The following is a 25382-nucleotide window of genomic DNA, read 5'->3' on the forward strand; positions in this document are numbered from 1 at the left end:
TCACTTTTTACTATGATACTCAATTTGGTGGAAAGAAACTGCTAATGTGGAGATGATCGGCCTCATATGGTGTTTTTAGTGGGTATTTGTAATACTTGAGCTCACCACAACAGCAACAGGAGGTGGCTATGAAATCATCACAGTAGTGGAGTGTGTACGTGCTGACTTGAATGCAGTTACTGTTTACATTCTCTGGACTGTGAATGGTGGAACAGCCTCATGTATGTCATTATGTATAAATTTGATACATTTTAATATTTACAATAGACTTGTGTATATTTTATGGTACTAAATGGTAACAGACTAGGATCTACAAATATTTTAGGAATCACAACATAATTTTTTCAGTGTTCCCTTAATTTTTTCCGTACTTCTAAGTTCGACTGTTTTTTCAAATTGTTGCAAATCTCCAAAAAAATTTCCAATCTATTTATTGAAAATAATCCATATTTAAGTGGACCCGTGCAGTTCAAACCCACGTTGTCCAATGGTCAACTATATTCATATATTTACTTACATACTTTCACACAACGGAATCCAATGAGATTACTTTAACTTTAACATCATTGGGTAAAAGCACGCTTGGAGTTCTACAGACCATAAATTGGACCAACACAACCATAATTTACTGGCTGCTTACTGTATTGTGCTAGACTGTATACACAGTCCATAGTACAGAGACTTTAGGGGGGTACAAAGACATTTAAGGTAGTTGTACCAGATTATAAATTTCAAGAGGACAGGGATGGGATCTGCCTAGCTTACCCACAAGTCCCTGAAGCCTGCACTGTAAGTGTTTCTTGCTTCTGTCATGATCTCGTATTATTCCTGTCATACAAGGGCCTGGGGCTCTACCTTAAAATAGTGACTATCACTAATTTGTGCCATCTTATCATGGCTCTAGAACACAAAATAAACATAACAATAATCCTTCAGTTTGAGAAAAGGTGAATTGTGAAACGCTGTCTAAAGCTGAGCACGCTATGAAGCAAGTCAGAACGTCACCAGAGCACCAGTTCACGAATACTACACCGGTGTCTATAAACTGAAGCCAGCAGTAGTTAGTGCCATACATGGTCAAATGAAGATAAAAGTAGCACCTGGTGCTGGGCGCGGCAGCTCACACCTGTAATCCCAGCACTTGAGAGGCTGAGGCGGGTGGATTGCCTGAGCTTACAAGTTCGAGACCAGCCTGAGCAAGAGTGAGACCCTGTCTCTAAAAAGTTGCTAGGTGTTGTGGCGCGTACCTGTAGTTCCCCCTACTTGTGTAAGATGTTTATTTTTAAATATTATCCTACACAGAGGCAAAAGGATGCTTTGAACCCAAGCGTTTGAGGTCGCTGTGAGCTATGATGCCATAGCTCTCTACCTGGGATGACCAAGTGAGACTGTCTCAAAAAAAAAAAAAAGTAGCACCTGGGATTAGGAATTGCTGAACAGATGGGGAACTGCCCCAACAATTCCTCAGTGACAAAAAGATTTTAATAGCAGTGAGGGACAGCTCTGCACTTCTGTTAACACTCTACCTTCAACTTTATTCTCACTACTAAATCTCACACTTTCTTCCTTATCTGCCACCTTCAATTACCATTTTCCTCTTTGTTTTTTTTTCCTCTCTTTTGCTCTGGTACCCTCAAAAGGCACATACACATATTTCAAAGAGAAGGAAAAAAGTTTACCAATAGGGTATCGAAGTATAGAAATGGAAAGAGAAGGAAAAAAAAGAGAAGAAAAACAAGGGAAACTGCACTCCAGACTTCTCTTCCCTTTAGCTCCCAAGTGTGAAAGTGTTTCTCCAGGCACTGTGCCTCACTGGCCACACGGGAAGAAGAGGACGGCAGCTGCCACGGGTGTCCCCGGAACCCTGCAGTGGCACTGGCTTCCCTATACTTCATCTGTCTGTTGAGAACCCCCAGCTTGACTGCTCTGGGGATAGGGCTGTCAGCTGATAAAACTAATGGAAACTGATCTTGGTTTCCTTGGAAAGGATAAAACTGGCCCCAAACCCTAACAAGTCTCACTGTGTGAAAGGCAAATCCCACTAATATGTGGGAGGCGGAGAGTAGAATGACAGTTACCAGAAGGGGGCAGGGGGTGGGGGATATTGTGGAAGATGGTTAATGAACACAAACATATAATTTGTGAGAACAAACAATATTTGATAACATAACAAAGTGGTAACAATCAACGGTAAGTTAGAGTATACTTTAAAATAACTAAATGTTCCCAACACAAAGAAATGTTAAATGCTTGGGGTGATGGATACTTTAATTATCCTGACGGATTAACTGACATTGTATACTTATATCAAAAACTCATGTGCCCTGTAAAGACACATCACCCGTAATAATTTTTTAAAAGTCTGTGATAATAATATGTAATAGACAAGCATGACTCTGCTCAGAATTCATGAATTCATGATAGTTCAAGATAGCAAACATTTGTAGCTTACTGGCATTGGCTAAATAATAGCAATTCTCAATTACCCTCTGTAAGACCAGGAAAAGTACATCTAACCTAAGCACAAAGGCATTAAATTATAAAACTATAAGGTGTCATCCCATAGGAGCCCATTATAGCAACAAAATGTAATAGAGAAATTAGGTAAAGAAACAAAGAATGAAGAAAAAAAATTTAAGAGGAAAAACTAAAGCAAAGCAAAGAAAAACAAACAGAACGGAAAGGACAGATTTACTTCCTTACCTTGCTCAAAACTATACCCTGGTAGAAATATTAGTGGGGATTATAGAAAGAGCTGGAAATAGGAAGAAGAGAGTGACTTAAATGATTTCTAGACAATATAAATAGCTCCTAAATGATCTTATTTTAGCTTAGTATCAATGTACCTGGAATAACAGATTCATTTAAACTTGCAAACAGGAAGCTGAACCTCTTAAAATTGTGTCTTGACTTCTTTCCAGAAATTACACAATACACTTTGTTTCCACAATCAAGATTCACTTTAAACTTACCTCTGGTAAACAGAATTCAGGCACAGAATCCACAAATACATGACCTGAGCACTCCTTCAGCTCCTAAAAGAAATGAAAAATACCAGAAAAGATTTGGATACAGTAACAAAGAAATTCCCAAGCCAAACTTTTCACGAAGAATCACAGACTCACAGACTTCTAGAGTTGGATGGAAGCTGAGAGGTTATTTAGGCTAACTCTTCCCCTGTTTAGGCTCAAGCAGGCCAAGTGTCTTAATGAGGAAAAAAATGCTGGCTGGTGGTAGACTCAGAACTTGAATGTACATTTCTGGATGCCATTCAAGAAAGCTATGCATGGACACGTGCAACTTCCATAACTCATGAATCACGGTTTCCAAATAATAGTTATGCAGATAGTAATGGCAACATCAGAATTACCGGGGGATGCTGATTAAATTAAAGGTGGCTGGGCCCTAAGATCTGAGGCATCGCACACTGGGGATGGGGCCACGGAATCAGTATCTTTGAACAAGCACTTCCAGTGATTCTGTTATTTAACCAAGTTAGGAGTCAACGGCCCTGGACAAATTATTTAGAGGCTTTTTCTCACCACAGTTGCTGGGAAAGGGGCAAGAGAGGGAGGACCATGAGCACAGGGTAGGGATTAAACAGCCACCACCACCAAAGCACTGCCGCCCTGTGACCATAATATTTGTCTTTGAGAATACACTGTTAGGCCTAGTGGGCCTAGGCTAAGGGAGAAAGGCGTCAGGCCTAGGCTATAATGGACAAATACCAATTAACTCCTGGCAAATTTCCAGACTGCAAACTCTCAAAAAAAAAAAAAAAATGAAGTCAGTCTAGTTCACTCCCAAGATAGATGAAGAAGTACTAATTAATTTCTTGCTTCTAGTTCACTCCCAGTTGCTTGCTTGGCTAACTCCCTGGGAAACAAACCGGGAGGCACCAACTGTCCCTGGACTGACCTTTAAACAATACCAGGTAGGGAAAGTACTGAAGCTAAGATGTATAGGGGAAAATATTAAAACAAAGATGTATGACTAACCACAAGATTCTGCTTCTGTACAATGCTTGCTTGCTACCCTACCCAGATGCACCTGACAGCCGTGTGCCAACCAGGATTCAGACCAAGCCTTAAAAACCCGACCCTTAAGCACTCGGGCTGCTCTCAGAAACCCCTCGTCAGGACACTGAGGCAGTCGCTGGCCAGCTTTTGAATAAAGAGACTCCTTTGCAAATTCAGGTTGTCTGGTTGTGTGTTCTCTGGGGAAATCCTGGGCACAACACAATCTACTTGGAATTATAAATCAAAGGTATTCATTCAAAAAGAGCACAGACAGAGGGTATCAGAACATGTATACACATTTTAAGAAAGGAAAAACTGTATTAAAATTGTAATCTTCAACATATACTGATAATGTTTACCTTACATACTATATCTCTTGTAACTTAAAAGTCAAATGTAACTTGAGTATCACAATTTTAATAGTTTTTTCCTTTCTTAAAATGTGTATACTTTTTTTGGCATCCCCTGTATATAAAGGAACAGAATACAGTCCAGCTCCCCATCCTACCCATGACCTATATATCTGATATGCCTGTCTTAGTTTAGATGCCCCAGCAGGCTGACTTAAGAAAACGGTTTGAGAGCAAGAATTAAAGTGGGAAGGATAAACAGAGAGGACGGTAACTAGTATGTTACTGAGCTACATACCTACTTTGGGAAACTGGAACTTACCAGCACAGGGGAACTCTGAGAAACGGTGTAAGACATACACCTCAGTTATCCTACTGAGGGCCTCAATTATTTATATATCAATTCCTTCATTTTGTGCAGCTTCAGGTAACAACCTTTAGGCAAAACCATAGTTATGGTGAGCCAGAATTATGAGAGTACCCTGAAGTAGAAAGGCCTAGAGGTACGGGTGGGTCACCACGGGGTTTGCCACAATGCCTCCAGAAGACACGAGAGTTGTTTCCTCACCTCACTGACACTTACAAACTGAAGTCTATGGTGGATTTTTTTCACCATCAAGTTAAAGCTTTACACAAAACCAGTAAAAGATAGAAAAATGGTTAAAAGTGTCCTTTGCTCTTTCCAGAAAGGGAAAGCGATTGTTCCGGTTTTGTTCTATCACACTTGCGTTAGTCACTGAACATTTATTTCTATACATTTATATATATGTATTGATATTTACATATCGGAGTGTGAAAGATTTTGCTTTCAATCTTGAGCTGAAAATAGGGCATTAATTACATATTGTAGGCCTTTTGAATTTCACAAGTGTCACATCAGAATCTGGGCAGGCAGCTCCTCTCTTTGCCTCCCACCGCAAGCTGTGGCTCCTCTCCTTACAGGAGTCCCCTTTAACTAGTGACGGCCACGAGCCAAAGAGAAACTGAAAGTGTTTCTTAATTATAACGTACCTGCCAGCCAAAAACAAATGAGCAATTACGTTTAATGGGAGAAGACTCCCAACTCCCTCAGGATGAGGTTAAAAATGATTAAGGACGAATCATGGGAAATTTCAAAGCTTTGTCTCATCTTAAATTGGCTATGTAATCTTCTTCCTCATAATGCTACATTTCAGGGCATGTCATGTGATAAAGTCTCCTCTGAGGCTCTCATCCTTCCTGGCCTGCAGAAGTGTATTTGCCATTCCAAACACTTACAGTGTCACTGTATTTTATTCACCACTCCTTTCTAATGAAATACTCCCACATACACATGCAAGCCATTTTGCTCACAATGTGCTGGTAATGGGCTGCTTCTGAGCCTTTCTCAGGGAACAATGATTTATAGCCAGCAGGAGACTCAGGCTGAAATTAGGTGCACACCGGGTTCCTGAATGTCACATAATTTTATGGTCAGCTATGAAGAAAATGTGGTTTCGAATCAGGCATTTGGCTTGCACATGAGTTTGGGGTGCAGCTACAGGAATTAGTTCTGTAAAAAGTACCTCTTTATTTAACACTATCTATTACAAGAAAAAAGTGCTTTATTTAGATGGATCATTTTAAGGATATTTAAACCCTGTTTTTCGACTGTGAGACATAGGAAAGGAAGAATGATTTAGAGAACTAATGCGTGGCCTCGGTTAGCGTTACAGTTTTTAACCTTCCTAGGCCTTTTTTTTTTTTTAGTACAAAGTTTGATATAGTTTTAACATTTTTGTAGCGTTGGACTCTCATTTAATAAGTTTACTGTCCAAATATTAATATGAAAAAGGAATTACTGAAAAGATAACCTAGTGTCAAAAATTTAAGACTTGGAAAAAAAAGGTAATTGAAGTCTTTTACTTTAGGTCAAGTTAATTAGTGATTAAACCCTAGTTTCCTAGAACTTTTCTTTCTTTTTTAAATAACCTATAAGATTGTCCATTCCAAGCTATCAGGAAGGGCTGGAATAGCATCACAGATCCTACTCTGGAGGACACTCAAATTTTCCTAAGAGCACATCCCCTTCCACCCTGTCCTGCTCCACCCCCAGACACACTGCTCCTCAGAATAGTCTCCACACCGTGGTCAGAACGATCCAATCAGAGAACAAGACACTCCTGCGACCTTCTGTGGCCTCCTGTAACCCAAAAAATGACCAAAAACCTTTTACAAAGCCCTAGCTCTTCTGATCCCCAACAGCTGCTGTTTAAAACTCACATACTTGAGGATTTTCAAGTTATTTAAAAGTTTTACTTCTTCCAGTCATGAAATCAATATCACTTCAAGATGAACTGTACTAACTCTTTAATAAGCATCACCTTTAAAACTCTCACGGCAACTCCAGAAATAATAGCTTTCTTTCCATGCTGATAAAAAGTATTTGTCACAAAAGTACTTTGATTTCTATACATGAACAAATTGGATCTAAATCTGAAAACAGATTCCCTAAAAGACACTTAAAAAATAATAATTAACCAAGTACCGCAGACCCCAGTACAGATCTTTGGGTTCTTCAGAGAGAATACCCCTGGGGGAAAAAAAAGCCATCAGTTACACTATCACAGGGTGGCGCTGGTGTGAAAAGCTGGCTGTGACCGGGTGCAGATAACGCTTCGGTTTCTTTGTCTTGGGCATTACCTTGTCCAAGAAAGCACTTCCATCCTTGAGGGACCAGCCAGGAAGATTAGACAGCCTGGGACTGCAAAACAAAAGATTAAATTATCCTAAATACATTATAATCCTCAGTGATTTCATGGTGACTGTACCGTCTCCATAAAGTGAAAAACACTTTAAAATCACTGGTAGCAATGCCTTACCACAAATACCAATCAAAAAAGGAGAGAAATAATCATGTTGTATTGAGCTTAAGAATTATATGGCCATGGAAAGTTCAAGAGTTTAACAAAGAATTAGGAAAAACAAAAGAATACTATGCAGAATAATAAAGAAAAAAGAAAGATGAGACGCCAGAACATTTTATGGTCTTTGGATCTCCTACTTTCCCTTGTTTGTGTCTGACAATAGTCCTGATGAGGCAGGAAGGGGCATCTTCATATTATACATAACAAAGTAGGCTCAGAGAGGTTAGGTTCTCCAGGAGAACACGCAGCTACTGGGAGGCTCACATCTAGTGGTCAGAATCTGCCCTACATGAGAACACCTGCATTCTAGTCAAATCCATGCTCTGGATTCACCTCCTTCAAGTACTTGTCCCCTGGGGCTAGTTTTCCCAAGTTTTATAAGCAATACCTTATCTATGTGAATAGTTTCTTCTAGAAGGTAAGGTGAATTTCATGATGTTACAATTAGAAAGTCTGAATTAAAAAATCATTTACTATTGGTCATCTCAGGATTTAACGGCCTACTACTAGCTGACCAGAAGAATTATACTGGAAATTGAAAATGCCAATAGTTCAAGAAAGAAAACAATATGTTGGAGAAATAAAAAACTTAACGACTAAGGCAATGTGTGGAGAAAAAGCACATCAGGAATACAAATCAGATGGCAAAAGGATCGCAGCACTTTCTCACAAAATTAAAGTAAAAATTAAGGGCAAAGTAAGGGTTTGAGAGTAAAAGGATTCTATAATCAGAAATCAAAACTTGTATGGTTCCTAATCCTCAAAATAATTTTATCAGGTACTGACTTTGTAATTAAGTGACAGATAAGAAAGTCAAATAGGGCTCGACACCCATAGCACAGTGGTTATGGTGTCAGCCACATACACCGAGGCTGGCGGGTTCGAACCCAGCCTGGGACAGCTCAGCAACAACAAACAATAGCCAGGTATTGTGGCAGGCGCCTGTAGTCCCAGCTACTTGGGAGGCTGAGGTAAGAGAATTGCTTAAGCCCAAGAGTTTGAGGTTGCTGTGAGCTGTGACTCTACAGTACTCTACCGAGGGCAACATAGTAAAGCTGTCTAAAAAAAAAAAAGTCAAATAGAAACATAAAAATGTGAATATTTGTCAATCTTCTAGAAAAGGTAAAAAATTTGAATATAATATATATGAATCTAATTTCAGAAAAAAAGTTAAGAATGTTTTGGGGGGTAACTTTTAAATTGTGACATTAATTCCAAACTTACAGAAAAGCTGCAAGAATGTTAAGTACAATGAACTTCCACATACCCTTTATCCAGATTTACTAACTGTTCACATTTTGCCATTATTTACCCACAAGTGAGAACTGTGATTTCATACTTAAGAAATGAAAATCATTACTAGTAGAATAAATTTGATTGGGTATAAATTATACCTGGTAAATTTTTTTTAACTCTGTTCTACCCTTTCAGAAAAATATTCTATTACCATTACCAGTTTTAATTCCCAACTCATTTCATAGTCACATAGCTGTATATGTCTTTACTTAGACAGTTCTTCTTGAAAAATATATTCACTGTCAGATCACATTTAAAAAGCAAGCACTCTAACACAGGTGTAATGACAAGACAAGGTGGACACTGCTTTCATTTCATGCATGCTAATTCTCCAAAGCAAAGTTGTAAATATCCATTTCCTTTTTTTTTTCTTTTTTGTAGAGACAGAGTCTCACTTTATGGCCCTTGGTAGAGTGCCATGGCATCACACAGCTCACAGCAACCTCCAACTCCTGGGCTTAAGCGATTCTCTTGCCTCAGCCTCCCAAGTAGCTGGGACTACAGGCGCCAACCACAACGCCCAGCTATTTTTTGGTTGCAGTTCAGCCGGGGCTGGGTTTGAACCCGCCACCCTCGGTATATGGGGCCGGCACCTTACCAACTGAGCCACAGGCGCCGCCCTCCATTTCCTTTTTTATAAAGAGAACTGGATTAAAGGATATACACAGTCTGTTCCCCCATCAGACCTACACAAATCAGATGACTGATGCAGCTAGTTCTCCTCAACAAATGATTAGAAATACTACATTGCTTATTGAAAAATAACTGATTTTTAATTTTTTTTTTTGAGACTGGGGTAGAGTATGGTGTTGCCTTGTCGCAGAGTACAGTGGCGTCAAGACAGCTCACAGCGACCTCAAACTCTTGGGCTTAGATGATCCTCTTACCTCAGCCTCCTTAGTAGCTGGGACTACAGGTACCCACCACAACACCTGGGTAGTTTTCTTTTCTTTTTTTTTTTTTAGTAGAGATGGGGGTCTCTCTTGCTCAGACTGGTCTCAAATGCCTGAGCTCAAGCAATCCACATGCCCCGGTCTCCCAGAGTCCTAGGATTAGAGGTATGAGCCACCACGCCGGCCTGAAATGTGTTACTTTTAAAATCAAAAAAATAGTAAAGAGGTGGGACTACATTAATTCACTCAGAAATATACACAAAAGCTTATTACTGAGAACAAAGTGATGGGATTACAATAAAGAAACAATCCTTGCCTTTTAGGAGTTTGCCATGTAGTGTAGGGAGATAGTAAGTAGTAATTACATTATCATAAATTAAGAGCAGGTGCCATGGGCTTGCCCAGAAAAGGCACTTTTGACACTTTGCAGTGCGGAGGCAGAGAAGGGAATGCAAGTTAGAAAAGGTCTTTCCAGGTAAAGAAGACAGGGAAGAGCCTCATCGTTAGGTGTAGTGTTGCAGGAGGAGGAGGAGCTGCTAAGTCCGCTCATGAATTCAGTTTGGAGCACACTGAGTTTTAAGATGATTCCAAGGGCACATCCAAGAAGAGAAACTGAGTAGGCCCTTTGGACACACGGATTTGGCACTCAGAAAGGAATTATTAACTAAAGACACGTATTTGTGAGGTATTGTCTGGATGGTTGTTGAAGCCCTGAACATTTATTAAATTCCCTTGCTGGAGATACCATGGCCAAGCACTGGACACTGAGTAATTCCAACACGTGTGGCCAGTCAGAGGAAGAGGAATCTCCCAAGGGTGCAGAAAAGGAAGAATCAGAGACGAAAGAAGAAAAGAAGGAGCCTATTAGCACGAAGGCCAATGTTGCTGGACGGTCAGATGAGATGAGTCTGATGGATGCCCACATATCTAATGACACGAAAATTATTTGTGAACTCAGTGAGAGCTGTTCCCGTGGAGTGGAGGGGGTAAAGACTGGACAGGGTTTAGGAGTGCTAAAGGGGAAAATGGAGTTGAGAAGCTAAAACAATTTCTTATAATAGTGACCATAACTAAATGAGAAGGACTGAGCCAAGATGAAACGGTCCAAGACAAGTAATAATTAAATTAATTAATTATAGTGAAAGGATTCTGAAAAGGTGAGGAGAGACGAGATCAAGACAAAATGAAGTGATCCACACAACAACTACTTACTGAGCAGCTACTACAAACCAAGAATAGTCGGTATGTGGTGAGAGATGCAGTGGAGAATGAAGGGGACAGGGAGGGACAGGGGTGCTGTTTGAAGCAAGTGTGCCTCTAAGGTTTCTAAGCAAATGGTGGCATCTTCTTACTACATGGAAACCCACTAGTATAAATTCCCTCTGAGAGCAAGAGGATGGCAGAGGGAAGGAAGGATATAAGTAGATTACAGTGTTTTCCAGTACTTAGCCAGGGCTGTAAGAATAAAGAATTAGATAAAGATGAGAAAGAACGGGAAGGGAAAAATAAGCAGCTGAGACTGTCTGCCCAGTTCCAGTTTTGATTACCTAAGAAATTCATGCTCTCACAGAGCAAGTTAGCCTCCTTTTGGGAAACTCTCCTAGTACCTTGTATATTATTTTTATCAGCAATTATCACAAGCGTATAGCTGTTTTCTAATCACCAGTATAATTAAATCTTCAAATATATAATGTCTTTCTCCCTGATAGATTGTAAGTTCTACGAGAGAAAGCGGTCTTATTTCTCTCTGTACCCCCTGCTCCAACACAGTGCAGATTCTTCTTTTTTTTGAGACAGAGTCTCACTTTGTTACCCCTGGTAGAGTGCCGTGGATTCATAGCTCACAGCAACCTCAAACTCTTGGGCTCAAGTGATTCTCTTCCCTCAGCCACCTGAGTAGCTGGGATTATAGGCACCTGTCACAATGCCTGGCTATTTTTTTTCTCTTTTTTTAGAGACAGGGTCTCACGCTTGCTCAGACTGATTTTGAACTCCTGCTCAGGCAATCCACCTGCTTTGGCCTCCCAGAGTGCCAGGATTATAGGCGTGAGCCACCTGGCCCACAGTGCCAATTCTTAATAAACATCTAATGAATGAATATTTTGCTCTTTGTGGGTAAACAGACATATCAGGCTATTTTAATGAAAAATAATCTGTCACTCATGTAAATATTTCTCTTTTTTGGACAACATCTGTGGATGGTACATGTATTCTAAGTGCTGAGTATAATTATTAGAGGATCTCATCAGCTTTACATAAAATGTGGAATTGTCTCTGACCTTATTCTCACTATATCACCTTACTGTGTCTTTAAACTCAGAAAAATCAATGGTTGATGACAGTTTTTGTAGATGGTTCACAGGGTTATTATTGTGAATAATCACTGTACTTAGTGATGGTCTTCAGGAATGACAGAAATAAATTAGAAGGTTCACCCAGTTTGCCGCTTCTGAGCTCTTCAGCCTGCTTTAGGAAGGTTTCTATCTGCTCTCTGACATATGGTATTACTTTCTGCTTGTAGGCTTCCACAAGTTAGCCTTTTCTTTTGTAAACTGTAGCTTCTAACTAGTAGCATGGAAGGAAACCTATGTCCTAAGACAAAGTGTTAGCTAAATGGAAACAGTGCCAATTACAGGCCTGAGGCAGTCTGTGTATTCTAAGACATGGACTTGGTCTACATTTATGGTTCTAGGATATTTAAAGTTGACTAGTATGAAAATAATGCACGGGTACCTATTGAAAAGAGTATCAGATATTCTTTTGTACCTGTGCATTATTCTTTTCAAAAGGTTCCTGTACTTTATTCTCCAATTATGTTAAGTCCTTGCAGAGGCCGCTAAGTAATTTTAAAATTCTTGGGCTCATCAGTTGACCATGTATCAGCTCTTATGTGAACTAACAAGAAAGATGAAATACGCATGATCTCAGCTGCACTGAGCAGTTGCAAGAACCTTTTATAGAAGCTCAAAAGAAGTTACAATGAAGAAGTCAATCAATAAATCAATAGAACACTTTCTACCAACCCAGCCAAAGGAAATTACTTTGGTAAAGAACATTTTTAGGGGAACAGAGCAAGCCTGTGACAATACACGTGTACTGGTAATCTTTATAATAATGAGTTCCATTCTTCAGCAATCCATACCTCGTTTTGTATTGGGATGAGAACATACCTTTGAACCAGAGGCAAAGGAAGGAAACTGAGGGTAGAAGTCATGTCCAGTCCACAGTCCAACATAATGGTGGTTGATTTGAATTTGAGCACGTTGCATGGTAAGGTTGGGTGCCCAGACAGGCAGTACTAAAAAAAATTACATCACTTTTATCAATAATCAATTATAGAAGGAGAAGGCAAACAGCAAAAAAACCCCAAACAAACAAACAAAATAATCGACTACAGAAAGAGCCAAAAAAGTAAAGTAAGTTAAGTAAAATCAACAATCTTTTCTCTTAAGAACAGCACACTAGCTCAGCTATCTTTCCATGTGGCTTTCTTTCTTTCACTGCTTGGGTACCACTTTCCCTAAGAGTTCAAAATACTCAACACACTTGCCTTTTTATAGAGTATCAAGTTATATCCCAGACAAGCCCAGTTTTAGAGGGGCCAGGTTTCAAGGCTGTGGTGATCTATTCCATTCTCCAGGGATACCTCTGAACTCACACTTTCCTTCTGTAGGAAGAACTGCCTAAAGCTGTGGAAGTCAATGAAATTCTAAGCTGGATCCTCAAACTATGCTCTAGGGTTGATTTTCTCCTCCAGTAAATAAGTGACTTTCTGGAAAGAGGAAATGGTTGGAAAGGTTAACAAGTGCCAGTAAAGGTTTATGTTTTAGCTTTGTCAGAAGAAATGACTCAAAAGTGACTTCCCTGAAGTGCAGACACCAAGCAGGAGTATAGGACACCTATTCTCAACCACTCAGGAAGAGTGATGATATTTTTTAAAACCTCACGTTCTAAAAACAATAGGACTAAGAACCAAGAAATTGCAAATATTCTGAAAACGTCTTTATTCCAAGTTTATACATGACAACTATATTTTACCAAACTAAAATTTATAACTCATGGTTTGAAAAAGCACAAAGTACTTATGATGACAATAATCAAATTATTTAAAATTGCACCTGTCCTGAAGAAGTCCAGGATTCATGATTTAGGTAATTACATAAACTCCTTCTTTGATGGACATCAAAATTATAGTCAATTTTTCCAACTGAGAGAAATGTTTCTATCCCCACCTTCCATTTGGTTCACTATTACTAGCTTGGTCTTTATCTCTCTACCTAAGAATTATTTGTTAAACTATCTCAAAATAAACAGAAAGCATCAAGTTAAACTGATTCTAAATTTGGCAAATATTCCAATAAGAGGTTTCCTATAGTTCTTTCAAAAATTAAAAAAAAAAAAACCAGATATTCAGAAAAACCTGCAAAGGAAATAAACTGAAAGGTATATAATGGTTGTTTCTGAGTAGGAAGATAATTGTGCAATTTTCTTCTTTCAGCTTTCTCTATTTTCTAAATGTTAAGCAATGAGCACTTACAACATTTATAATCAGAAGAAAATTTGATTAAAACAAAACTGAAGACCTAGCAAGCCACACTGAATGACAAAACCTTTACCTTCATCTTTACCTCTTAATTTCTGGATGATAAGGTATACCAGAAGACAAAAAATAGTTAAAACTTGCTACTCAAAAGATTTTAGCAAAAGAGGTTAGCTGAAAAGACTTTACATGTGTATTGTCATCAAAGAACAAAGAGAAGTGAGGAACACTTTATAAGGGCTCTACCCAAATGGAAGAAGTTATTTCCCAGAGCCCCTACTAAAGATGCCAGGCCTTGTGCTCGTTAGTCTTAATTTATAGATGAGGAAATCGAGCTTTACAGTTTGCGTGGCTTGTCTGGGAAAAGCCAAAGACACAGCAAGGTCCCCCAAATTCCAAAGACTCCACTCCTGATTCCCAATTACACTGCTCACTGTGAGTCGACTGAGCAACCTGAGACCCAGAATGCCTAGCCGAAGGTTCGTACATCAGCTCGGGACGCACCTGCCAAGGACGGAGACTGCTGCCTCCCTGCAGTGATGCTTTGTACCAAGCAGCTTATCATTCAGTGAGACTCATGGATAAAACCAGTAAGTATCACTTGATTTTAATTTTAAAATTAGAAAGAAGCCTATATCACAAAAAGCTTGAAAACCAGCAGGAAGAAAATATTACCCCCAATCTGACTATTATTATTTTAAAATTCCCTCTTTTTCCATATTTGTAAAAGATACAATTTTAGCCTTCATACCACTCTATGTGCTGCTTCTATCACTCCTGATGACTACATTTTGTCTATGTTGCATCACACTTCGTTTTTATTGGCCTAAGTAAATATGCCACTGCTTGTTTAGTCCTTCTCTTACTGTGGGACATTTACTGTGCTTCCAGTTGCTTTATACTCAATAAGGCTGTGGTGAGCACCTTAGTGCTTCAGGCTTTTTCCATATTGCACTATTTCTTTCAGAGGGTTCCCAGAAGTGACATTAACTAGGTCAAAAAGATATGAGCATTTTATGGTTCTTGAAATCCAAAGCCAAAATGCTTTTCAAAAAAGGCTGTACTTGTTCATGTCTTTGGTAAAAATATTAGAAAAGATCTATACTCATACCCACCAGCATTACACATATAGTTAAAACCATCTAGATTAGTGGTTCTCAACCTTCCTAGTGGCCCTTTAATACAGTTCCTGTGGGTTGTGATGACCTCAGTAGTAGATATCTAGGTGTCACTGAATGGTCCTTATCAAGGAAAGTCAACTATTTGACAAATGGCTTTAGTTTTGAGAGGCAGTTTGGTGAAGCAGGAAGTCTGGAGTTAAGACTGCTTGGGCTCAAATCTTGGCTGCACTGATTATTATTATTTTTTTCTATTTTTAGTAGGAAGGAGGCTATCTATTGCTCAGGCTGTCCTTGAACTCCTAAGCTCAGGTGATTCACCCGCCTCGGCCTCCCAGGGTGCTAGGATTACAGGCGTGAGCCACCACACCTCGCCTGCTCTGATCATTAATGTGATATTTTGAGAGTTACTTAACTTTGCAAAGACTCAGTTCCTCATTTGTAAGATGTAGTAACAGAACCTATCCATGTAGAGTTGTCAGGACCAAATGAACAGTTACAGTGCCTGGCACATACATAACATGAGCCCATTTTCAGTTGCTATAGTTACAAAATCATTATAAGGGGTTAAAGAGGCCGTCTAAGTGATTTATATTTCATAGTGGTATTCATTGATGTTTTAGATGTTTGTGTATCTCCTAACTCCAGGTAAAGTAAAAGCAATTTTATAAATATTGCCCATTGCTAGTTTGCCCTCCACGAAGACAGATCCACTATAGAGTAAACGTGAATATTCTAGCCAATGCAAGGTTTGACAATTTTTATTTTTTCTAGCTTAAAAAGCACATAGCAATGCTTTCATGTTAATTTTATTTCTACTTTAATTAAAAAGCTGTGGGTCGGGCGGCGCCTGTGGCTCAGTCGGTAAGGCGCCAGCCCCATATACTGAGGGTGGCGGGTTCAAACCCGGCCCCGGCCAAGCTGCAACCAAAAAATAGCTGGGCGTTGTGGCGGGCGCCTGTAGTCCCAGCTACTCGGGAGGCTGAGGCAAGAGAATCGCTTAAGCCCAGGAGTTGGAGGTTGCTGTGAGCTGTGTGAGGGCACGGCACTCTACCAAGGGCCATAAAGTGAGACTCTGTCTCTACAAAAAAAAAAAAAACTAAAAAAAAAAAAAAAAAAGCTGTGGGTCTTTCTGTGTCACAACTTACAGGTTACTTTCCACATCCACAAGTTTTACATCCAAGATTCAACCAACTACATGTTGAAAATATTTAAAAACCCCACAAACAAGAAATCAAAACAATAAAAAATAATGCAAGTTTTAAAAATTCGGCTTAACAACTATTTAGGTATTGTAAGACAGCAGTCCCCAACTTTTTTGGCACCAGGGACCAGATTCATGGAAGACAATTCTTCCACAAATTGGGGGACTAGATTCTCACAAGGAGCGTGCAATCTACATCCCTCGCATGCTCAGTTTACAGTAGAGTTCATGGTCCTTTGAGAATCTAATGCTTTGGCTGATCTGACAGGAGACAGAGCTCAGGCAGTGATGCGAGTGATGGGAGTGATGGGAGCAGCTGTAAATACAGATGAAGGTCGACCCCTGCTGGGTGGCTAGTTCCTACTGTGCCCAGTCTGTGGCCTGGGGGCTGGGGACTGCAATTGTAAGCAATCTAGAGATAACAAAGTATATGTTGTATGAAAATGTAGGTTTTATGCAAATATGCCATCTTAAATAAGGGACCAGAGCAATCTGTGGAATTTATTATGGCGGGGTCTTATAACCAATCCCCAGCAAACCCCAAGGATTGATTCCTGATATTTCCTTCTGTGCCTGTTGCTTCCTTTCCCCCCCCTGAATTAGTGAAATTTAGTTCTGAATGTTACACAGCCTTAAGATACATAAACATTATATATTTTGGTTATTTGTTTGTTTGTTTGGCCGGGGCTGGGTTTGAACCCACCACCTCTGGCATATGGGGCCAGCGCCTTACTCTGTTGAGCCACAGGCACCACCCGATATTTAGAGACAGGGCTAGAGTCCCATGGCCTCAGCCCCCTCACAGCAATTTCAAACTCCTAGACTCAAGTGACCCTCCTGCCTCAGCCTCTCGAGTAGCTGGCACTATAGGCACCTGCCACTATGCTGGGGTAATTTTTCTTATTTTTAGTCACATTTTGCTCAGGATGGTTTCTTTACTCCTGAGCTCAAGCCATCCTCCTACCTGGTCTCCCAAACTGCTAGGATTTGTGGCATAAGCCACCCAGCCATGGATACACATTTTATCAGTTATATTAGTGCATATATTTTCCACTCTGTTACTTTCACTATTAAAAACGTATATTATGAAAAATCTTGGCTCTGCGCCCATAGCACAGAGGTTACGAACTGAGGCTGGTGGGTTCAAACCTGGCCTGGGCCAGATAAACAACAATGACAACTACAACAAAAAATAGCCAGGTGTTGTGGTGAGCCCCTGTAGTCCCAGCTACTTGGGAGGCTGAGGCAAGAGAATCGCTTAAGCCCAAGAGTTTGAGGTTGCTGTGAGCTGTGATTACACAGCACTCTACTGAGGGCAACATAAGATTCTGTTTCGAAAAACGAAAAGGAAAATCTAAAACATATATAGGGTAAGTAAAATCAGTGTAATGAACTTCCACTATTTATTACAACTATCCACAATCTGCTTATCTCAATGCTTTTTTCCCTTTTAACATTGATACAATGCTGCAGAGTAGCTATGTTAGTAAACCCGTCCGATCTCTGAAAATACTGTTTTCTCACGTGTCCTAAATTGATCTTTTATCCACTACTGGGACAAAAACAGAAGCCCATTTTCCTAAATGTCTTAGCGCAATTCCTCTTCACCTTCACTTACTCTTGGTTTACTAAGTCCTAGGGGTGATTTATTCCTGGAGCCTCCATCTGTCTACTGGTCCTTCTGTCTTTCACGTTTACACCTTGCACTATTTTCAAATAAGTTAGAGTGACTAGACTTCAATTCTACAAAAACATCTTTCCAGAGATGTAAATGGAGCTACATTTAACCCACACAAGCTGGGTCATAAAGTTCAAGTGCAGTTTAAAACCGCACATGGGCTTTACGGCCACCCTGGATAATAATTTAGGGAACGTCCTCATCTTTATAACATTTTTCTGAGCCAGAAGCATTGCACTGCTTTTATTCTATTAATTTTCTTATTCTTTCTTTACTGTTTAAAATGCTTTATTCATTTAGGTAATTACTCAATTATCGTTATAACATATACATATACATATATTTACTTTTCAATTTCATTTAATTTCTGCTCTCAGTTTTAAGTTTTGCCTAATATATTTTTCTAACTTCTGCAGTTGGAAGTATAGCTAATTAAAATATGCATTCGGGCTACAGTTCACCCTGTAAGTAATGTTCTGGATGCATTTCACAAGGTTACATATAGCGTGTTTTCATTTTATTCACTTCTAAGTATTACATAATTCCCACTGTGATTTCTTCCCTGAGCTTTAAACAACTTAGAAGTGTGTATGTGTGTTAATTTCCAAATGTACAAGTTATCTTTTGGTTACTGATTTCTAACTTTATGAGGTAAAAGTACAGAAACTATATATTAATTTTGGATATTTGTTGAAGTTTACATTGTGGCCCTGTATACTATAAATAGTCAATTTTTATAAAAGGTCCAGTGTGCTTGAAAATTAAAAATTGTTGTGTAGGGCGGCGCCTGTGGCTCAGTGAGTAGGGCGCCAGCCCCATATACCGAGGGTGGCGGGTTCAAACCCAGCCCCGGCCAAACTGCAACAAAAAAAAAAATAGCCGGGCGTTGTGGCGGGCGCCTGTAGTCCCAGCTGCTCGGGAGGCTGAGGTAAGAGAATCGCATAAGCCCAAGAGCTGGAGGTTGCTGTTAGCCGTGTGACGCCACGGCTCTCTACCAAGGGCAGTAAAGTGAGACTGTCTCTACAAAAAAAAAAAAAAAAATTGTTATGTAGACAGTCCTAGGAAAGAGAAGAATTTGTCCATTTATCGTTGTAATTCCATAAAATTTTAGTTCACATGTTTTTGTAAGAGGAGAAACAGCCTCTCCCGCCTCGCCTTTGCTGTAAAAGTTATTTGATGATCTAATTAGTTATTGGTCAGTTACGTCACCCAACCCTCCCCTAGTTTCGACACCAGGAAGGCCATCATGACCCTGGGCTGAAGGAAAAAAAACATACCAGTGTGCAGCTTGGGAAAGCAACAAACATGGAGTCCTTCAGCTAGAGATTAGAGGGCTGGATGATGTATAGTTGAAGATATGAACTTTTAGGGAGGGTATAAGAATCTGTGAAACTCTCTCAAAGGCAGGCAGGCTTTGGGCATGATCTTCCTGTCTTCCTGGGATTCTAAATCTTGATAATAAAGCACAAGTTTAACTCACACAAGTGTCTGTCTCCGGCTGCTGGTTCTAGTGCCTTGGTTACACTTTGATGCTACAATGCAAGGTACCTAAGAGCCAGGATTATTACATCTTACTAGTGAACTCTTTATCATTATATAATGATGCTTGTCTTAAAATCTATTTCTAGCATTATTTCTAAATCATGTAACTATACCCTTTGGTGAATTTTTGACTCAGGTGCTTTTTAAAAATGAAATTATATATAGGGTATTATAAATATGTAAGTATACAGTTAAAAATAAGCCAAACAATTTTATATACTATTATATATAGGTATACAGTTAAAAATAAGCCAAATAGTTTTATATACTATAAAACACCCATAATCATCTATTTCCAAATTTGAGAGGTAACTTCTTTTGATTTTTCTAGTTAATTTTGTATTTCTCAATAGCATGGCTATACTGTTATTGCCTAATTTTTAGATATTTTTTAATTTGTTTTATAACCAAGATATATGCAGTAGGATTCCTTACCACATTCTAAATAATGCATACAAAGTCAAACGCCAAATGCCTTGCAGTAGATAAAAGTAATTTCAAAGGAAAGGTAAGTTAGTATAATACTTTATGGCACTGTTCAGTACCATCATTAAAACACCGTGGCTGTGCGCAGCGGCTCACGCCTGTAATCCTAACACTCTGGAAGGCAGTTGGAGGAGAAACATTTGAGCTCAGGGGCTTGAGACCCTGTCTCTACTGAAAATAGAAATATTGACCAGGCATTGTGGTGGGCTCCTAGCTACTCAGGAGACTGAGGCAGCTGTGTTGCTTGAGCCCAGGAGTTTCAGGTTGCTGTCAGCTAGGCTGACACCAAGGCAATGTAGCCTGGGGCAACAGAGAGAGACACTGTCTCAAAAAAAGCACAAAATCCTGCCATTTACAACAACACGAATGGAACTGGAAAACATTATGTTAAGTAAAATAAGCTGCACAAAGAGAAATTTCCCATCTTGTCTTTCACGTAGGACCTAAGTATTAAAAGTAATTGATCTCAGGCTTGGCCACATACAATGAGTCTGGCAGGTTCTAGCCCAGCCCAGGCCTGCTAACCGACAATGACAACTGCAACGACAACAAAAGAAATAGCTGGGCGTTGTGGCATGTGCCACGGGGCAGTCTACTGAGGGTGACATAGTGAGACTCTGTCTCCCCCCCCCCCAAAAAAAAGTAACTGATCTCATGGAGAAAGAGGGTAGAATGAGTTACCAGACAGAGGCTGTGAAGGGTAGCAGGGAGGGTGATACAGTGGGGACAGTTAGTATTCTGTATGGATGTACCACATTTGCTTATCCATTTACAAGCTGATGGACGTTGATGTTATTTCCAGTTTTTATTATGTAAAAAGCTGCTATGAACATTCACATACAGGTCTTCCTAGTGGCATATGATATCATTTCCCTTAGGTAAATACTCCTAGGATTGCTGGATTATATGGTAAATAGATATTTAAGTTATTAAACCATCTGGCCAAGTGGAAATTTATTTTTGGTTTAAATAAGCCAGAGGCAGTTTTTATTGCTGGGCTATGTACCACAGCATCCAATATTTCATTTGACATAGGCATAAAGTATTAGTTTCGACCTTTTCTTTAAATTGGTATTAGGCTGGGCCCTGGGGCTCATGCCTGTGATCCTAGCACTGTGGGTGGACTGCCCTGATCTCACAAGTTCGAGGCCAGCCTGTGCAAGACTGAGACCCCGTCTCTAAAAAAAGCTGGACATTCTGGTGAGCACCTGTAGTTCCAGATACTTGGGAGACTGAGGCAAGAGAATCACTTGAGCCCAGGAGTTGGAGGTTGCTGTGAGCTGTGATGCCATAGCTCTTTACCAAGGATGACAAAGTGAGACTGTCTCAAAAATAAAATAAATTGGTATTTGCCTGAAATCCCTAAATTCTCTAGTCCTCAAATTTCTTTATCTGGCAAATGACTAGATATAACTAGATTATATTTAAGCTCTTTTTTACACAAAATTATTCTAATCATTCCACTGTTTCACTGGGTCAACCAAAACTCTTGTATTTTATATACATGGCCATTAAGACATGTCTGTGCCATTGTACTATTTTACAATTGAATTTTTTAAAATATAAACGGTTATACAAAGTATAAGCTGGAAGGAACTCAAAGATCATCTCATCTAAATACTTCTTGTAAAAATGAGGAATACCTGGGTGGCTGAGGCAGGAGGATACCAAAGAGTTTGAGAGTGGCCTGGGCAACACTGCAAGAACCCATCTCTACAAAAAAGTAAAAATATTAGCCTGGCGTGGTTAGCACACCTGTAGTTTCAGCTACTCAGGAGGCTGAGGAATAAGGACTGCTTGAACCTAGGAATTTGAGGTTGCAGTGAATTGTAATGACTTCATTACACTCTGGCCTGGGTGACAGAGCAAGACCTAAATAAATAAACAAATAAATGAGAGATCTAGTTTTTGTTCTTCCAGAACTGTGAACTTTTCCCTGCCCTAACACACCCAAGTAAAAAATTCACTACCACCTACTGTGGCTCATTAGGAGACACTCTGTGCCCTCCCAGGGTATATAAGGTTCTCAGAGTGGCAGGAAGAATCACTGCCTTATACCACATGATGCTGAGCTTCTGGCTTCCACGAAGCCAAACATGCCCAATTTGGAACTATTACCTCTGCTAAGAATTTTGGGCCAGGCCCTCCAACAATCAGAGACTTCTATAAATACATTTCAATTTTATTGGGCAATCTTTCACTTTCTTCCATTTTGTATCCTCATTCTGCTCTGCCGGCGAGCTGTTAAATGTGCCAATCATACTATCAAACTGACTACACACCTAGATGAAATAGGAGGATAATTTCCCACTTGTGTAGGAATTTGCAGTATGCCTGATGAACTTTCTGTTGAAGAGTTCGAGGCTGCAGCGAGCTGTGTGATTGCTCCACCACACTCCAGCCTGGGTGAGGGAGCAAGACCCTGTTTCTAAAAAACGAAAAAAGCAAAAAGAAAAAGAAAAATTGATGTGTCAAACAATGTGGATAGCGTCTCATTATTTATTTAAAAAATAAAAAAAGATGTGGAAATCATATATATGCACGAAAATTCAGAGTATCTCTGAAAAACACAAAAGAAACTGATAACTGAAATTGCTCTTGGGGAGGAAAGTAAGGGGATCTTTCTCTCTCTCTCTCTCTTTTTTTTTTTTTTTTTTTACCTTATATAGCTGCTTTTTAAAAACAAACAATGTGCATGTAATACCTAAGTGAAAAAATACAAAAGGATGCTCAATATCACTAATCATTAGGGACATGCAAAGTAAAACCACTCGTATCACCCATTGAAATGGCTAATTAAAAGAAAAAACACCAACAACGAAACAACAGAAAACGAGTGTTAGCAAGAACGTGGAGAATTCAGAACTCTGCGCATTGCAGAGTACAGGTATAGCCACTGTGGAAAACGGTATGTTAGTCCCTCAAAAAGTTAAACACAGAAGTACCACATGATCAGCAATTCCACTTCTGGGTGTGTACCCAAAGAACTGAAAGAGGATTTGAACAGGCATTTGTATACTCACGTTCACAATAGCACTGACGGTAGCCAAAGGGCGAATGCGATCTAAATGTCCACTGAGGAATGAATGGATAAACCACACACGGTAAATACATACACTGAGACATTAGCCTTAGAAAGAAAGGACATTGCCACACATGGTACAATACAGATGAATCTGGAGGACATTATGCTAAGTGAACAAAGCCAGACACAAAGGACAAATCCTGCCTGATTCCACTCAGGTCAGATACCTGGAGAAGTCAAGTGCACAACGACAGAAAGCAGAATGGACTTGCCAGGGGCTGCAGGGCACAGGGAATGAAGAGTTAGTGGTTAACAGGTACAGTCCAGGATGATGGAATTGTTCGGTATATGGATGGTGATGATCACACAACAGTAACAACATACCTATTGCCACTAAAAAGTGGGCTAAATTGTAAATTTTTGCTGTGTATATTTTGCTATATTTTAAAAAGTAATACACAAATAGAAAATCTGAAAAGAGCTAAAGTAAGCAAAGAAATTGAATTAGTCGATTAAAACATTCCCACAAAGGAAAGACCGGGGGACCAGAAGGCTTCACTGATGAATTCTATCAAACATTTAAAGAAGTACTAATTCTTCATATACTCTTGCAAAATATTATTCTTACTGTATGGGAACCATGTTACTCTGATACCAAATCCAGACAAAGATATCACTAGAGAACACAGACCAATATCCCTCCTGAATACGTGTGCAAAAATCCTCAACAAATTTTAGCAAACCAAATTCAGTAACAAATACAAAGGATTATGTACCGTGACCAAGTAGAATTTATCCCAGGAATTCAAGACTAGCTTACCACTCCGAATTCAATTAAGGTAATACGCATGATTAGTATTAAGAACAAAAACCGTATGGTCACCTAGATAGATGGAGGAAGAGCATCTGACGAAATCCAAGACCTATCCCATTTATGATAAAAACACTCAACAAACTAGACAAAAGGGAATGTCCTTAACTTGATTAAGGGCATGTAGGAAAAACACACAGTTCACATCATATAAGTGAACAACCGAATATTTCCTCCCTAAGACTGGAAGAAGAAAAAAAAAAAAAAAAATCAAGAACACCTGGCTGTACCATTTCTATTCAACATTTTCCTGGAGGTTCTAGCCAGCATAATTATGCAAGAAATGTACCCCATACTAACATGAAACCAGTACATAAGCAATTATACGCTCATATGAACAATAAAACACGAATATCGTCTAGTACAATGGTAGAGGAAGGAAGGGGGAGGAAGGGAACAGAGGGGAGGACCACTGACAGAAGGGGAGGGTAGGAGGCGGGATCTCACCTCATACGCACCTTGTGAGGGTGTACAACACACCCCCTGGGCAAGGGGTTCTTTTACAACTGGAACTTTACACTGGAAGTGAGAACAATGTAACCTAAAAATCTGTACCCTCACAGCAATTTGAAATATAAAAAAAAAAAAAGTGAAAACGTGAAGAAATCATAAATGAAAACTTATGTCCATACAGTCATAACAGCCAAAAAGTGGCAACAATCCAAATGTCTATCTCTTGGTGTAGGAATAAACAAAACAGACTATCCTTCAGTGGGCACCCGTACTTGTTAGGGCGCCAGCCACACGCTCTGGCGGTGGTGGATTCAAACCCAGCTAGGGCCTGTTAAACAAACAAACAAACAAACAAAAAAACAGCCAGCGCCCGTAGCACAGTGGTTACAATGCCGGCCACATACACTGAGGCTAGTGGGTTCAAACCATGCCTGGGCCAGCTAAACAACAATGACAATGCCTGGCTACTTGGGAGGCTGAGGCAAGAGAATTGCTTAAGCCTAAGAGTTTGAGGTTGCTGTGAGCTGTGAAACCATAGTACTCAACATAGTGAGACTCTGTCTCAAAAAAAAAAAAAAAAAAAAAAAAAATAGCCGGTGTTATGGCAGGCCCCTATAGTCCCAGCTACCAGGGAGGCTGAAGGAGGAAAATCCCTTGAGCCCAAGAGTTGGAGGTTGCTATGAGCTATGATGCCATCGCACTCTACCAAGAGTGACATAGTGAGACTCTGTCTCAAAAATAAAACAAACAAAAAAATCCAGAATACCCACATAACAGATTGTTCCTGAGCGCTGAAATGGAAGGAACAGATACACGATATAATGTGCATGAACTTCAAAAATATTACACTAGGTGAAAGAAGTCAGCCACAAAGACTCTGCACTACATGAGTTAATTTATAGGAAATGATTAGAAAGGGCAATCTACAAAGACAGAAAGGAGATTAGCGGTTGCCAGGTAGTAATGGGACTGAAGGACCTATCTGGAGTAATGGAAATGTTCTAAATTTGGATTGTGGTGAC

At 39.7% G+C, this 25382-nt stretch overlaps 1 protein-coding gene across 2 annotated transcripts in view; it reads right to left on the reverse strand.

Moving 5' to 3' along the window:
* INTS9 (integrator complex subunit 9) overlaps window positions 1-25382 on the reverse strand; it is an 80233-nt gene that overhangs the window by 45673 nt on the left and 9178 nt on the right. For both annotated transcript variants that reach the window (XM_053578423.1, XM_053578424.1), the window contains exons 2-4: window positions 12614-12741; window positions 7031-7091; window positions 2973-3035 (exon numbers count right to left, since the gene is read on the reverse strand). In XM_053578423.1, coding sequence (XP_053434398.1) covers window positions 2973-3035; window positions 7031-7091; window positions 12614-12741 — 252 coding nt within the window. The remainder of the gene's footprint in view (window positions 1-2972; window positions 3036-7030; window positions 7092-12613; window positions 12742-25382) is intronic.

Source organism: Nycticebus coucang, chromosome 24, assembly GCF_027406575.1.
Source record: "Nycticebus coucang isolate mNycCou1 chromosome 24, mNycCou1.pri, whole genome shotgun sequence".
NCBI classification, from domain to species: domain Eukaryota; kingdom Metazoa; phylum Chordata; class Mammalia; order Primates; family Lorisidae; genus Nycticebus; species Nycticebus coucang.